Source organism: Hordeum vulgare, chromosome 5H (assembly GCF_904849725.1).
Source record: "Hordeum vulgare subsp. vulgare chromosome 5H, MorexV3_pseudomolecules_assembly, whole genome shotgun sequence".
NCBI lineage: Eukaryota > Viridiplantae > Streptophyta > Magnoliopsida > Poales > Poaceae > Hordeum > Hordeum vulgare.
Window position 1 is genome coordinate 367091262 of NC_058522.1, and position 17266 is coordinate 367108527.

General features: G+C 47.5%; 1 protein-coding gene across 1 annotated transcript; it reads left to right on the forward strand.

Moving 5' to 3' along the window:
* Positions 1-917: 917 nt before the first annotated feature.
* Positions 918-4757, forward strand: LOC123395933. Its single transcript, XM_045090958.1, has 2 exons — positions 918-2192; positions 4472-4757. Exon 1 carries the CDS (start codon positions 949-951, stop codon positions 2176-2178), a length of 1230 nt encoding a protein of 409 aa, XP_044946893.1. The 5' UTR covers positions 918-948; the 3' UTR covers positions 2179-2192; positions 4472-4757.
* Positions 4758-17266: the final 12509 nt, after the last annotated feature.

Below are 17266 nucleotides of genomic sequence, written 5' to 3' on the forward strand. Positions count from 1 at the left end.
ACGGCCGCCAATAAGTAACTTGAATGACGCTAAACCCATGGCCACCGGAGATGATCCATCAGACGACACGACATCACCCGAAGAGCCGAACTCGGACCGACGCCACCAACAAGCGGATGACACGAGGAGCACAACACGAGGAGTACCCACGCGGACCAACTCAACCCCCCATATCCCCGCACCAGGGACCGTCCACCACCACGGGCCAGAACCTCGCCGTTAACCACCACCGAAATGCATAGTCAAGGTCAACAACCCACGCCAAGCGTAACCCGCGGCTCCTGCCATCACCAGACGCCAACCAAGTCCGGATCTGGCAGGGGGCCGACAGGCCCGCCACCACCAGGGAGCGCCGCAGCAGGGGCCGGGCATCGGAGCCAGCCACCCCCTACGGCGAGCCAAAGCCCCGCCACCACAAGGGCCTAAGCCACCCCGAACCAAGCCGCGCCAGCTCTAGGCCGTACCCAGGGTCGCCGTCGCCCAACCAGACGGCATGCACCATCCAACGCGAGGCGGGGGAAGGAGGAGGCCCCGCCGCGAGCATGCCGGGGCGGTGGCGAGGGAAGGGATGCGCAGTGAGGGAGGTGGAGCGGAGGGGAGGTAGGATCGTTTTTGTGAGCCTTGTAATTACCTTGGTGGTTTCATTTGATGAATGGAACCTGGGAAGAGCCTCCCTTTTCTTCTTAAAAAAAGAGAGCATTTTCCTTTATTATTATGTAACAAAGGATTTGTTTCCCCAACAAAAGGGTATCAAAAAAATTAAGCAGACCATTTCGAATTTCATATTTTCAAAAGGATGTGATAATTTCAAAAAAAAAAAAAAGGCGAGCGGTGTGGTAAACGCAACTTTATGATGCTTTTCCTTCCCAAAGCCTGGCCCAAACCAAACGCGCCTGCCTCCGTCCTTTCCCTATAAGCCGAAGACACACCACTCACCAGGCACAAACCATGGCGATGGCCGGACCGTCCACCACTCTCCCTCCGCCACCGCCGGAGAAGGCGGTCGATGTCCTCCCCGTGGACAGCCTCCGAGACATTCTCCGTCGCCTCTCTCTCGCCGACCTTCTCCGTGCCGCCCTCGCCTGCCACCGCTGGCGCCGCGTCGCCTCACGCTGCCTCCCCCGCACCGCCCCTCTCCTCGGCTACTTCTTCCACCCCACCGCCACCGGTTTGCCGCCGCCCATGCACACGGCATCCAAGGATATCGTCATCGAAACCCCCGCCGTCTTCTCTCCCATCGACGCCTCCGCACCGAACCTCTCCCTCGACTTCGTTCCGGAGGCCTCCCGCTTCGTGCTCCACGACTGCCACCAAGGTCTCCTGCTTCTCGAACCGCTCGGGTCGCTCCCCAAGGGGATCCTCCCACGCCTCCTCGTCATTGACCCGGCCACCCGCCGCCGCGTGCTCCTCCCGCCGCCACCGCGCGACACGGTGCCCGACGACCAACGCTGGCGCCGCTCTAGGCACTACGTCGGCTCCGCACTCCTCTCTCGCGCGCACCCGAGCAAGCTCTGCTTCGAGGTCGTCTGCGTCTCCGTCGACGGCGGGCACCCGCGCGCCTGGGTCGTGTCCGTCGACGACGGCCAATGCCACTGGCGCGCGCTCCCGCGGACTACCGAGGTGGAGGTCAGTTTCGACCCCTGGTGGTTCGAGACGCGCTGCGTGCACGCCGCCGGGAAGCTCTACTGGCACATCTGCAACTCCGGTCGCGTGCTGGCGCTGGACCCTTCCACGCTGCACTTCTCTTACCTGAGGGCGCCGGCGGAGCTGCCCAGGTTCGGCAATTACCGCGTCGGGGAGACGCCGGACGACGGGCGGCTCTGCATCGCGACCGTGGAGGACCAGGTGATGCGGGTCTGGGTGCGTGGGGAGACCAGGTGGAGCGACGACAATGGGTGGCATATGGAGAGGGAGATGAATCTTTCAAATGTGTACGACACGGTGCCCGGCCTGCCCAAGGACAAATGCCACAGGATCTTCACTATTTGGCTCAGCGACATGGACGCGGGGCGTACCGGCAAGCTGTTCATCAGAACCATGGGATATGGGCGCTACTCCTTAGATCTGGACACCGCCAAGATGGAGCGCCTGCACACCAAACATGGCAAGGAGTACGGGGACCCGATATGCGCCTACTTCCTCGCGTGGCCGCCTGCCTTCCTGGCTCCAGAGAACTGACTTTCTGGTGATTGGTAAAACCTTCTTTCCTCCTCATCGATGTTGCTTGACCTTCTTTCCTATGTGGTGTGCCTTTAGTTGTTTGTTGTATGTTCTTGTGCATGCGTTGGTACTTGGTAGCACATATGTGTCCATTTGGTCTAGGATTTGCAAAGATGATAGAAGTCACTGTGCTCAAAGTGGTAATTAATGAATGTGCAGCAATCATTCCTCTAGGCATGACATACTCACTCGGTTCCTAAATATAAGACCTTCTACGGATTTCACTATAGACTAGATACGGAGCAAATGAATCTACATCCTAAAATATAACTATATGCATCGTATGTAGTTTATAGTGAAATATCTGAAAGGTCTTATATTTAGGAACGGAGGGAGTATATGCTAGTGGTCACAATTTCTGTTTTTGAATTTGTACACATGTCACAATTTCTGTTTTTGAATTTGTAAGCATGTCACAATTTCTGTCTAAATTCCTCTAGGTTTGAGATATATGCTAGTAGTGCAAGGCCTAATTGCATACATGTACTTTCTTCCTCTACCTTACTCATAGTTTAGGCTACACTGTGGTACTGTACACATGTTTTCATCCCTATCCCGGTCTATCATATTTTGCTTCAAAGCATTCACTATTATGTCATTCACTATTATGTGACCGATCATGGTGATGGAGTTTGGTGAAATCTTTGGTTCATTTATCTTATATTGCCCTGGGCAGACCACTTCTTCTTGTTTCATACTAGCTACTGTACTTAATTAGCTTACATGCTGTCTATAGAATTGCAAAATGCTGGGTTGATTAGCTTACATGCTGTCTATAGAATTGCAAAATGCTGGGTTGATTACTACTCGATATCGTTCTTTTAATCTGTTGCTATATAATTTTGAAAAGAGCGGTGATTAAATTTTAAGTGAATTAAAAGTAAAGTCTGTTACATAAATTGGAATAAATTTGATATGCTCTGTTGAATGTTTGGAATTGGACATTTTATCTTGTCTTTGATCTGTGCCAAAAAATAAATAAATCTTCCATGTTATAACTAATAAGTGTTGTACCTAGGAAGCGAATAAATACTTCACTGATGACCTTGCACATTTTGGATTCATGTGCATGAATTCTGCCAATCGTTGAGAGTTATACAGCCTATCATGTTTTATGGTTGCAATATGATTTAACTCTGGCTATTCTTTCACAATACCTCTGCTTGCATTTCTAAATTTCTCATTAGAGTTGTGGGCAAGAAAGAAGTAATCTGTAAAATCTATCTGATGCATGCACCCTGAATTTTTAATGAATCAAATATTGCTAGCTGTTATGGCTCTAAACAACTACAACGAAGAGAACTGAAATATATACTCAATTTACCAAGTGATCGGCAGCCATTAATGATTAGCTGAACTCCATCTAAAAAAGGAGAGAGCTGGAAATAAGTATAATGACGTGTTTTCCTTAAAGAGAAAGGTGTAACAGCACCCGGGTGCCTAGGCACCCTCTATGAACAGTAAAATTTGAAGTACTAAAAAGTTGAAGTACTAAAAAGTTTTTCCTCCAGAGAGCTCCTCAAATTTTTTTTGGCACGAAATCTTGCAAGCACCTAGAAAGTTTGATCATCTTTGATCTTGCAAAGTTTCAGATTTTTTTGATTATTTATTTATTTTGATGTTACTGTTCATAGAGGTGCCTAGGCACCCGGGTGCTGAAAATCCACTCTCTTCCCTATAATATGATCACTTAGTAGAGCAAAGGAACCTTAATGTTGTTCATCGTTTCGTTTGCGCTTAAAATTGTTTATTCATGTAAGTACCTCATATTTTCGAATTTTTGATTGCTTGAAATCATTAAATGCTGTTAGCATTCTTTTGCTTTACTTGTACATGGGCTTAATATGTGTTCTGAAACAGTCTAGTTGTACATAGAGTCATAGACCTGGCTTAATGTTCTGCATAGCGAACTACTGGTAATATGTTTTTTTCAGTTTAACAAACAGCCCAATTGACACAAATACTTTTTTCGCAATACTCAGCATTTTATGTAAGAAGTCTCAGCATTTTTCAGTTCATCTGAAATCATGCAAACTATCCGGAAATTGTATCAGTAGATCTTCTATTGGAAAAGTTGAACACTTGTGCATGTTTAGTTTTGTTGTACCATCTACATAAGCTTAAATTTCTTTTTTGCTTATCAGTTTAGCTTTTCTCTTATTTACCGCCTTCGAGTATTTCATGGCATGATAATGGTTCGATCCGATCCCCAGCAATTTTGTGGCTTATATCTGCAATTTATGTGAACCAGGTTCCTAACTTCCGAGATGTGGAAGCAGCACAGTTTTTGCTTGAAGTCAGCTCACATCCTATCACCTCTGGGCTCACTGATGCCATCCTTCACTCAGCGCGAGGACGAAGAAACGCTCCTATTACCTTATTTGTTAGAAGTCTATCTAAGCAATGTCGCCAGCTCCAATATTTATGTAATTTATCTAAGCATCATTTGGACTTGATATTCTCAAAACTGCTATCTGAGCATCCTTGATATTCTCGTGTCGCATGCGAGAAATATTTATCGCACTTTTGACCGTTCTTGTGCCATGTACGCACAGCCAGATTTGATTATATTCGTATGCGTAGGGACATGTCCAAGTCCTAAAACTAGGTAGTAGTTTCACATTGTAGGTTAGTTTTAATGCTGCTCTTGATCGCCATTGTGTAGCTCATGTTCCGCCTACATCTAGTCCCGAACAATCAACAGATCACAAGCTACTACTCCGTCCGTTCCAAAATATAAGTCGTTTTAGCTTTTCTTGTACAATTTTCCTAACGTAACAAAATTTGTTCACTTTCCAAAATTACCCTCCCACCACTCGCCCACTCGCAGTCAACACTCGCAACACCACCACTCGCTCTCCCCATCACCAGCAGCCTCTCCCTCTCCCCATCGCTCTCTCTCTCTCCTCCCAGATCCATGTTGCTCGTCGGTCTCTCTCTCCCCATGGCCAGCGGCCTTTTCCTCGAAGCCCTAAGCACCTGTCGTATCCGCCCCTCCTCAGTTCCCCGCGACGAAGAAGCGGAGGTCCTGGTCGCATCATGGGAGCCCCGGGGCCGCCAAGAGGTACCTGGCCCGGCCCCCTCCTGCTGCGGCCAGGAGCTTGCTGGATCTGCACCAAGAGCTTGCTTGATCTACACCAGGAGCTTGCTGGATCTGCACCAGGAGTTTGCTTCATTTACACCAGGAGCTTGCTGGAATTGCAGATGCGGGGCAGACGATGTGGTGGCTGGTGGAGGCGGAGGAGCCAGAAGTGGGGGGCTGGAGGTGGAGAAGCCACAGGTGGGGATGGTGGAGGCGGAGGAGCCAGAGGTGGGGGGCTGGAGAACCCAAAGATGGGGGGCAATGGAGGCGGAGGAGCCAGAGGTGGGGGATGGGAACTGGGCGGAGGTGGAAAACGAACTGAAGGGTAACCTGGTCATTTGTACGCCTTTTCACCTGGTCGGGGAGAACCTTCAGCGACTTACATTTCGCTACAGAGGGAGTATTAACTTAGGAGTATATACACGCACACACACACAAAAACCCTGCGAAAATGGTTCTCAAACTAAGTATTCGACGTTGGGTTGGGAACCATAGCGACACAGTTTCTTATTTGGTGTAAGAGCATCTCCAGCCCCGTCCTCAACAGGCCCCTTCATGCTTTTCTTTATCGCCGGTGGTAAAAAATTTATTTAGTCGCATTTCCGGAATCTCGTTTTTCGCCGGTTTTGATAAAAATTGATGCCGACGGGTCGATGCCGAACCCAGCGCGCCGAGGAGCGTCCGGAAAAAGAAATTTAGCACGAAAACAAACCACACCAAATTCCTCTTACGCGACCCGCCGAGTGAGCGAGACTTGGCGTCGCCAAGAACCTTCGTCCTCCTCATCGGCTTCGCTCCCGCGCCGGTTCAAACCGTCGGATTCCAAGGTCTCGTGGCACAGTGATGGCACGCCGCCGCGCGTCCCATCCTTTCCCGCCACGCGTGCACACAACTTCCGCCCCATCCCCGCTATAAAAGTCGTCTGTCGCTGTCGCTCGCCGCACACTCGCCCCTCCATCTTCTTCTCCCATCTCTCTTGCCTCCACCGCCGGAAAACTTTCATGAGTCGATGGCGGAGCGGTTACCCGGCGACATGAAGGTTGCCAACGGCTTCGGCCGCCGGCCATTGCACGAGTGGGAGGTGCACGTCCTCCATGACACCTGGAGACTGAGCGCCGGAGGCGTCCCCGTGCCCCCTCCACCATCCGCCAAGGAACGTTGCGTCGAGATCGCGAGCATCCGGGCGTCCTTCCCGGAGCATGCATGGCAGGAAGAAAGGCACGCCGCCGACAACTTCCCTCTCTCGACGTCGTACTTCCAGCACCGCCACGCCGACCAGCTCGCCTCCACCAAACGGATTTCCGGCTCCAAGGGGGCGCCACAACTCAAGCGGCCGCCATCGGTGGTGGGGCGTACACGGGCGCACGCTCCACGCCGTACTCAGCACATCGAGAGCAGCAACGAGCCGCCGTTGGAGTACCCGGCGCTGTCGCTCTCGCGTTGGAGTGGGAGCTCATGGCTGCTGAGGTGAATGACGGGGTCCTCCTCCCGCTCCTCTCGCACGATGTCGCCGCTCGCAACGTGAAGGCCAAGCCCCAGGAGACGTAGGTGCGTCGTCGCAGCCGCGGCGGCAACCTCGTTATAAACGAGGGCCACCGCCAGCCTTCACCTCCCCGCGGCCACCTGCGCCTGGTCAGGCCGAAGAAGGAGCCAATGACTCCGTCGGTGGTCGTCAAGTAGGAGCACGCCAAGAGGGTCGTCGACCTCGATACTGTCTTGAAGTGGTCGCGCAACGATTACGTTCGGAAGGAGATGGAGCGCCAGCGCCGCACTCAAGGAGATCGCCGTGCTGCGCCGCGGTCGCGAAGAGGGTGGCATCATCGTCCACGACAACACCAACGAGGAGACGCCGGCGCAGTCCAACCCCGTCCACAGCGACGATCTAGGACAAGGCTGCAACAAGGACGACGGTGACGACGATGAAGACGACGACGACTACACCGCCTTCTACCAGCTCCTTGACATGAACTAGGCTAGCGGCGGCAGACGGCGACGGCGTAGTTTTTTTTATGTTTTTATGTACTTCTTTAAGTTTGTACAAATTTAAATGAAATTGTCTAAATTTTGTTTAAAATCAAATCAATTTCTTCAAATTTGGTCTAAATTGAACTTTTAAAAAAAGTCTGGGACGGCCTTGAAGATGACTGAGAACCCGAACCCTCCCAAAATATTTTAGCGTCGCTTGACCCTCAAACAACGCTATTTCAGCCTTTGGGCCAACGGCTCGAGATGCTGTAAGTTTATCGTCATCTTTCCTAACCACTCTGCAAGCCAAAGCTGAGTAAAAGCAAGGATCTGTTGTCTCCATGCTTCAGAGGCTGACCAAAAAGCAGAGGTGACCAGGACAGAGCAGTTGAAGCTCTCTACCCTCGTGAAGATGCCACGGTGACAAGGGGATGCGGAGAGCATGCGAAGCTGCGCCGCGTGCTGCTGTTGGACGATCGTATCGTTTTTTCTAGTAGTTCGCTCAGACGCATTCTGGTGGGTCAGGAATGCAGTTTCTGCAAGTCGTGTTTATGTACTGTCACAGCTCTGGTACTGGTAGGCTGGTAGCCAAAGCTGTGGTGAAAAGCGAGGATTTCTTGTCTCCACGCTTCACAACTTCCCTTCGTGCTTAAATATAAGACATTTTAAAGATTGCACTATAAACTATATATGGATGTATATAGACATATTATAAAATATAAATTTACTCATTTTGCTTTATATATAGTTTATAATGAAATTTCTACAAGGTCTTATATTTAGAAACGGAGCGAGTAGGCAGCACGCAAAGTTGTAGGCTGGCTGATCCCTCGTCCCCTTGTCTTTGGCCTGTCAGATCGCCTGACAAGGCTGAAACCGAAACCGCCGTAAAAGAAGAAAAAAAAAGCATGGTAACAACCGATGGTCTCCGTGTTTTACCAGGTCAAACAATTTTTGGGGCCTCGTTTTACTGGTTGCAATCCTTTAATGGCAGTCGACTAAAGATTGTTGGTTGTTTTAAGTTGCTGCAGCTGCTTAGGTTGCTGCGTTGCCAGATCGAGAGGGCTGGGGCTGAACCCGTATGATTTCGGTTTTTTCAAATCAAACTGATTTCATTGCTATCATTGATGATTATAAAAAGTATATATATCTCCTGGAGAGTCCCGACTCTCTGGAGAGGCGTCGGTTCCGGGAGGATGCGACTCTTACAGGGGAAGAGGCGCCCGTGCGGGTGTAATATAAATAAAAATTGCTCTCTAATATGTATGATCTATTAGTGTGTGGAAAATAAGCTTTATACAAACCTGTGATGAGGAAGACACAAAAGCGACAGACTGCATAATAAAGTTCTTTATCACATGAGGCAATATAAAGTGACGTTCCTCCACACTAAAAAGACATGCATCCAAACCTCAAAAGCGCATGAGAACCTCTGCTTCCCTCTGCGAAGGTCCTATTGATACGTCTCAAACGTATCTATAATTTTTGATGGTTTCATGCTGTTTTCTTGTCAACTTTGGATGTTTTATGTACCTTTTATATCTTTTTTGGGACTAACTTATTAATTCAGTGCCAAGTGCCAGTTCCTGTTTTTCTGTGTTTTTTACTCTTTTCAGATCTGATTTTGGAACGGAGTCCAAACGGAATAAAATCCCCAAAATATTTTTTTCCAGAACAAAAGAAGATCGGGGGACTTGAGGGCCAAGGCAAGAGAGCCACAGAGGGCCCACAAGCTCTGTAGCCGCCACCAGGGGGGCCGACGGCTAACAGGCTTGTGGCCCCCCTGGAGCTCCCGTGCCCTAGATCTTGCGCCTATTAATTCCCAAAAATCCCAGAAAAAATCAGGGCATCCACGAAAATACTTTTCCGCCGCCGCAAGCTTCCGTTTCCGCGAGATCTCATCTGGAGACCCTTCCCGGTGCCCTGCCGGAGGGGACTTTGGAGTTGGAAGGCTTCTACATCAACATCATCGCATCTCCAATGACTCATGAGTAGTCCACTTCAGACCTACGGGTTTGTAGTTAGTAGCTAGATGGCTTCTTCTCTCTCTTGGATCTTCAATACAAAGTTCTCCATGATCTTCATGGAGATCTATCCGATGTAATCCTCTTTGGCGGTGTGTTTGTTGAGATCCGATGAATTGTGGATTTGTGATCAGATTATCTATGAATTATATTTGAGTCTTTTCTGATTTCTTATATGCATGATTTTATATCCTTGTAAGTCTCTCCGAGTCTTGGGTTTTGTTTGGCCAACTAGATCTATGATTCTTGCAATGGGAGAGGTGCTTGGTTTTGGGTTCATACCGTGTGGTGACCTTTCCCAGTGACTGAAGGGGCAGCAAGGCACGCATCGTGTTGTTGCCATCAAGGGTAACAAGATGGGCTTTTATCATAGATATGAGATTGTCCATCTACATCATGTCATCTTGCTTAAGGCGTTACTCTGTTCTTATGAACTTAATACACTAGATGCATGCTGGATAGCGGTCGACGTGTGGAGTAATAGTAGTAGATGCAGAAAGTATCGATCTACTTGTTTTGGACATGATGCCTATAGATATAATCATTGCCATAGATAATGTCACGACTTTGCGCGGTTCTATCAATTGCTCGACAGTAATTCGTTCACCCACCGTCTACTTGCTTTCATGAGAGAAGCCACTAGTGAACACTACGACCCCCGGGTCTATTCACAACTATCGTCTCCACTTTCACTTTTACTTTGCTTTGTTTACTTTTTTGCTTTCAGTTCTCACTTTGAAACAATCTATATGGGATTGACAACCCATTCATAGCGTTGGGTGCAATCTCTTTGTGTTTGTGCAGGTACTTGTGACTTGACGCGATCCTTCCACTGGATCGATACCTTGGTTCTCAAAACTGAGGGAAATACTTACCGCCGCTGTGCTACATCACCCTTTCCGCTTCGAGGGAACACCAACGCAAGGCTCCAAGGCCACGGGGGAATCCTTTGTATATTTGCCAAGGAAGTCCCTAAAGGCGTAGCCGTAGCAGAAGAATTCCTGGTGCCGTTGCTGAGGAGTATCAAGACAAGAATAGTCTCCCATCAACACGCCTATTTCTGGCGCCGTTGGAAGGTCTTTTGTTGCAGTAGCACCTATCTTGTACCTTTACTTTTTGCCCCTGAAAGAGTCATGGTGATCTTCACCAATTCCTTATTTCGCCTTTATCTTGGCTAACGCCATATGCTTGGGAAAGATCTATATTCATATGTCAACTTGGAGGCAAGTATTCATGAAGTATTATTGTTGACATTACCCTTGAGGTAAGCAGTTGGGAGGCAAAACTATAAGCCCCTATCTTTCTTTGTGTCGAGCTGAAACTTTGATCTCATGAGTACCACGTGAGTTGTAGCAATTGTAGAGAACGAAAGAATGATTGAGTATGTGGATTTGCTTTACAAGCTCTTATTTGACTCTTTCTGATGTTGTGATAAATTGCAATTGCTTCAATGACTAAAGGCTATCGATTGTTACTTCTCGGTAAGGTTCTTGATTCATGCTTTATTTTGTGAAGGAATTATCACTTTAGCATGAGAGATTATATGTTGGTATTATTGTTCTGATCTTGATCATGATGCATGCATATATCTTGTTTTGTCGACAGCTCTCTCCCTAAACATGTGGACATATTTATTGAGCTTGGCTTTCGCTTGAGGACAAGCGAGGTCTAAGCTTGGGGGAGTTGATACGTACATTTTGCATCATGTTTTCATGTTGATATTTATCGCTTCTTGGGCTGTTATTTCACTTCACGGTACTATCCTTATGCCTTTTCTCTCTTATTTTGCAAGGTTTACATGAAGAGGGAGAATGCCGACAAGTGGAATTCTGGCCTGAAAGTGGAGCAAAGTTGAGATACATATTCTGCGCAACTCCAAACGCCGTAAAAATCAACGAGGATTTTTTTACCGATTTATCAAAAATACTGGGCCAAAGAAGTGCGAGAGGGGAGCGTGCAGGTGGCCACAGGCCTGCACGGCGCGACCATCCCCCCAGGCCGCGCCATGAGGGCTTGTGGGCACCCTGCATGCCCACTTGCCCCCCTCTTTTGCTATATGAAGGGTTTCGTCCAGGAAAAAATAAAGGAGGAGCTTTTTCGTGGATTCGCCGCCGCCACGAGGCGGAACTTGAGCAGAACCAATCTAGAGCTCCAGCAGGACGATCCTGCCAGGGAAACTCCCCTCTCGGAGGGGGAAATCGTCGCCATCGTCATCACCAACACTCCTCTCATCGGAGGGGACTCATCACCATCAACATCTTCATCAGCACCATCTCATCTCCAAACTCTAGTTCATCACTTGTAACCAATCTCCGTCTCGCGACTCCGATTGGTACTTGTAAGGTTGCTTGTAGTGTTGATTACTCTTTGTAGTTGATGCTAGTTGGATTACTTGGTGGAAGAGTTTATGTTCAGATCCTTGATGCTACTCATTACTTCTCTGGTCATGAATATGATTATGCTTTGTGAGTAGTTACTTTTGTTCCTGAGGACATGGGGTAAGTCATGCTAATAGTAGTCATGTGAATTTGGAGTGACAGAAGCTAAAACCCTAGTTTATGCGTTACTTCGTAAGGGGCTGATTTGGATCCACTAGTTTAATGCTATGGTTAGACTTTGTCTTAATTCTTCTTTCGTAGTTGCGGATGCTTGCGAGAGGGGTTAATCATAAGTGGGATGCTTGTCCAAGTAAGGGCAGTACCCAAGCGCTGGTCCACCCACATATCAAACTATCAAAGTAACGAACGCGAATCATATGAACATGATGAAACTAGCATGACAGAAATTCCCGTGTGTCCTCGGGAGTGTTTTTCCTCCTATAAGTCTTTGTCTAGGCTTGTCCCTTTATACAAAAGGGATTGGGCCACTTTGCTGCACCGTTGCTACTTTTGTTACTTGTTGCTTGCTACGAATCATCTCACCACACAATCACTTGTTACCGACAATTTCAGTGCTTGCAGATATTTCCTTGCTGAAAACCACTTTTTAGTTCCTTCTGCTCCTCATTGGGTTCGACACTCTTACTTATCGAAAGGACTACGATTGATCCCATATACTTGTGGGTCATTATTGGTCTTCAAAGAAAGAAAACTATGTCTCTCTCTCGTTCACTGAGGTCGAGTATGTCGTGGGTGCACGTTGTTGTGCTTAGTTTCTTTGGATGTGGCAAACTTTAAAGGATTATAGTGTCACTTTTGACAAAGTGCCTATTTATTGTGATAATGTAAGTGCAATCTCGATCTCCAACAACCCGGTTCAACACTACAAGACGAAGCACATGAGTATTCCTCACCATATCATCCGGGATCATATCAAGCGTGGGAAAATTGATCTCGTTTATCTTAACACTAATAATCAACTTGGAGACATTTTCACGAAGCCATTGAATGAAGCAAGATTTTCCGAGTTAAGGCATGATCTAAATATCATTGATTTGATAAATGTTGATTGAAATTAGGCACACCCCACCACTCTCACCATACTATTTTGTTTATATGTAGGCATGGATTTAGGGGGAGTATTGTCCTCTCAATGAGCTCCCCTCCCCCTATTATGCATAAATGGATCAAATCTTTCACATTAGCCATCTTAGATGACACTTGTGCTTCAAACACGAGTTTTGGTCATGGGCCCAAGGTTAAAATCTTTGCGGTGCCATACCAATTGCCTCAAGCATAGGGGGACTCGGCCACCGCCCCCTCTGAGTGTGGTATTTGTTGTTTCATACATTGGTCACTCCAACATTCTTTTTTCTTCGTGTTTGAACCTTTTTAAATTGGAGTGCCTTCTTTTGATGTTTGAAGTGTTTGTGTGCCATATTTCCAGTGTGTAGTCGAATAGGTCTCTTTGTGCTGGTTTTGTGGCTGTTTTTTGGTCACCGACAATACTTCCGCTCAAGCGGTAGTACCATGTAGGTCAGTGGTACTACCACCTCGGGAAGTTCCTGGCCGGTTAAGTGGTGGGCAAGGGGAGTTCTTAATCCCCCATACCCATTCACACCTCCTCTCCTCGACCCTCTCTCTCTCTGTGGCAACCAACAGAATCACCGGAGGCTGGCTTCAGAACTCTCATTCTGTATCTTCCTCCACTTTTTCGTCGAGTGGGATCATTCCCCCAGTCTCCCTCATGTCGTGGACTCCGGTACTGCCCTCGACCCCCTCTCATTGTGGTGTTATTTTTTGAATCTTGATCTATGTCCATGCATGAGGATTCCTTGCCTAGTTAGATTTTTGATGGCATGAGAGGGATGTGTGATGAATACTAGTTGCAATAGAATAGGTAGAGGTATCGGAAAATCTGGGTCTAGGGCTCTGCCACTGCCATCCCCATTGCCGGACGTTTTCTACCATCCGGGCAGTACTACCGCCTATGCACGACCGGTACAACCGTTACGGTAGAAGTACCGCTACTGAACCAGCGGTACTACCACCCTGACTTCAGAACCCACTTTCTCCTCTGCATCTATCTATTCTTTTTTGTTTTATTCTTTGACTTATGCAGTCCTTTTACACGTATTTTTCATGTCAATCTTCTTGTGAGTTCCAGGTGATAGTAGGTATCCTCTAGTGGATCGTCACATGAATGCTCATGTGGCTCCAAGTGCCCACACACTTGTGAGGAGGTAGCAACTCGTTCTAGTACTCAACCACGGAGACAGTCTGTGAAGAAGGCCGTCAGCAAGAAGAAGGGTCCCAAAGAGCCCCAAGATTTGTCCCAAGAAGAGTTTGCAGTACTTCGTAAGAAGGACCCCTATTGCATTCCTCGGGATGAAGCCCTTGTTGGGCATCCATTCTGGAACAAGAATCAGTCTCTCATTTATTCCAAGATCATCAAGACAAGGACCAATCTCTTTGTGGATGCCAATGGTATTGATATAGGGTGCATGACCTCCAATCCCACACTTCATATTTTGCTGAAGCTCATGCTCTCTGTCAGTAGTGGGTTCGTGGTCGTATCATTAGCTTAAAAAAGGACCTTGACAGCGAGATTGTGGTTCAATTTCATGCCACTGTTCACTTTCACCAAAATGATGAAGAAAGACGCATGACCTGGATGACTGGTGGGCATGTGTTGCACTCCAACTAGAAAACCTTCGTGAACTCTGTGGGCTACGCTGATCGAGGCCTCGATGAGCCTATTGGTGTGAGGCCACACATTGAGGGTGTTGCTGCTATTCACAAGTCCAAGCTTATTCGTCACTCCAGAATTGTGAAGACTGCCAAGGGTGATCACACTGAACTCATTCCTTTTCTGGACATCATGCACAAGATTTTCCGCAACACTCTGTTTCCTCGTGTTGAAAAAAGGACCAGGTGCATTCCTATCTTGTCAATCTATTGCTTCTCTGCATTAAGGAGCGAGGCCGCCAGTCCACTTTGGATGTTTCCCACATTATGTGGATGGATCTGTGTTTAGTAGTTTTTGACTAGAAGAACGTGCCCATCTATGCTCTGTATTTGTTCAAGCTAATTGAGGACACATGGGATGCTACATTTCCTACTGAGCTTTTGGTGACTTACCACATGGTTCATTATGGCGTACTCAAGCTCCGTGTGAAGGAAAATTAGGGGATTCCACCTGTAGTTCCTGAGATTGCTCCCATAGACTCGGATGATGAGCCCAAGCCCGACTATGAGTTAGTTACCAGGTCTGAGACTGAACCGTCATGGGCATCCAAGCTACGGAAGAATATGAAGGATCTCTTCTTCTTCCAGGCTAAGGGACAGTATAAGGCACATGTTGACGCAAGAAGGCTCACGGTCGCAACAAACTGATTATGAGGAAGAATGGCCTTGAGGTCTGGAGCGGGTCAGAACACAAGATCACTCATGAGGAGGACTGGATCAAGGCACACTGTAAGTGGACTGCGTCTGAGGAGGAGATTTCTGTTGAGGAGGAGATCTCTGCTGCTTCAAACGAGTCAAACGGTGATGATGAAGAGGAGGACCGAGCTCACCATCATTTCTACTTCTTTTGCGTCCTATTTCTCCCTTTTGGTGTCTTGTTGCCAAAGGGGGATAGAGTGTTTAGGCTGGATTTGCCAAGTCACGAGTGTCTTACTGTTTATTTGATATCTTCTCTCGTGAACTCATTTTATTTGGTTGCTTTGGTTTGTGTTACCAAGACTTATGTGAACTAAAGTATGGTGTAAGACATATGCTATCTTTCCTATTATGTTATGTCTACTTTAGTTGTTATGTGAGTTCATATTTCCTATACTGGCATCTATGCTTAAATATTTTCTTGTTTATGCAAGTATATGGCGGTCTACAAAATATAGGAGGAGTTTTGATCCTAGTGTGTGATTTTTCCATTCCAAAAGCATATTCAAATAGAGAACACATCTAGGGGGAGCCTGTCTATATTTTGTAGATATTGGGGATGTTGTAGTCTCTCTATTTTTAACTCAGGTTATGGCAAATCCCGTATTGTCATCAAGCCACCAAAAAGGGGGAGATTGTCAGAGCAGAATTTATCCTAAGTAGTTTTGGTGGTTGATGACAATGCCCCTTGCGGACTAATAGTGTGCGATAAACTTTCAGAGAATTATCACGTGGCACGAGGCGATTATTTGCCCCTCAGTGGTTGAAGGAGAAGACGGTGTTTAGCTATTGATTTAGTGTTCGTGGATTTGAGTCATAGGTAAAACCGTACTATCAAGAGGGGATCCGCGTATGGAAAGGTTGGGAGGAACAAACACTCACACACTCGCACCCCATCCGATTCCTGGAGCAATGAAGCTTTCCTGAAGTGCCCAGAATTTGTATAAGTGGAAGTACTGCTCTAGGGAGCGGTAGTACCGCTCAAGTGGTACTACAGCCCTCCAGGGTCGGTCTCTCCTCCGCTTATAATTTTATTCTAGTGTCTCGGGGGTCTTTTTCATTTTTGAGCGGAAGTACCGCTTGGTGGGGAGCAGGAGTACCGTTCCGGCGGTACTGCTGCCCTCCCCTACCGCGCGTGCGTCCGCTTATACTTTTGTTCTCGTATCGTTGTTCCCTTTCGTCGAAACTAAGTGGAATTACCGGTTGGAGCTGGGCGGTAATACCGCTCAGGCGGAACTACCACCCCTCTGGCTATGTTTTGTCACGTGTGGTGACCGGTACTTCCATGCAAGTGGAAGTACCGCCCACTAGCACCGGACTACCGCTTAGTTGAGACTTTGGGTAGAATAACGGCCAGTTTCCCCCCACTATAAATATAGGTCTTCTTCCCCAAGGAGATATTACATTTTTTCCTCTCTAAGCTCTATTGTTGCTCCTAAGATCAAACTTGGCCGATCTCTCCCCTAGCCATCATTTGTTGTTGATGCTCTAGGGTTAGAACGAGAAGGCCTTGCTCCACACTTACACCAAGAGAAAAGTTGTTCCCCCATTAATCCCTCGTGGATCTTGTTACTCTTGGGTGTTCGAGCATCCTAGACGGAAGAGGTCACCTTGAAGCCATAGTCCATTGTGGTGAAGCTTCGTGGTTTCGTTGGGAGCCTCCAATTCAGTTGTGGAGATTGCCCCAACCTTGTTTGTAAAGGTTCGATCGCCGCCTTCAAGGGCACCACTAGTGGAATCACGTCACCTCGCATCGTGTGAGGGCCTGAGGAGAATATGATGGCCTTAGTGGATTCTTGGGGAGCATGGTGCCTCCACACCTCTCCAACGGAGACGTACTTCCCCTCAAAGGGAAGGAACTTCGGAAACACATCCTCGTCTTCATTGATTCCACTTGTGGTTATTTCTTACCTTTACCTGTATTAGCTTCTTGCTTGTTATTATTGTTTTTAGCATCATATAGGCTGCTCACTTAGTTGCATATCTAGACAACCTATTTCTTGCTAAACTTAATTTGTAAAAGAAAAGCTTAAAATTTATTAGTTGCCTATTCACCCCTCCCTCTAGTCAACCATATCGATCCTTTCAGCTGGCCAATGAAGCTTGTCCGTGCCATGGCCTAGATCCAGGCCTCATTCGGAGCTTGTCATGCA

Coding starts and splice junctions, on each gene's coding strand:
- LOC123395933 (XM_045090958.1), top strand. CDS start 949: ATGGCGATGGCCGGACCGTCCACCACTCTCCCTCCGCCACCGCCGGAG.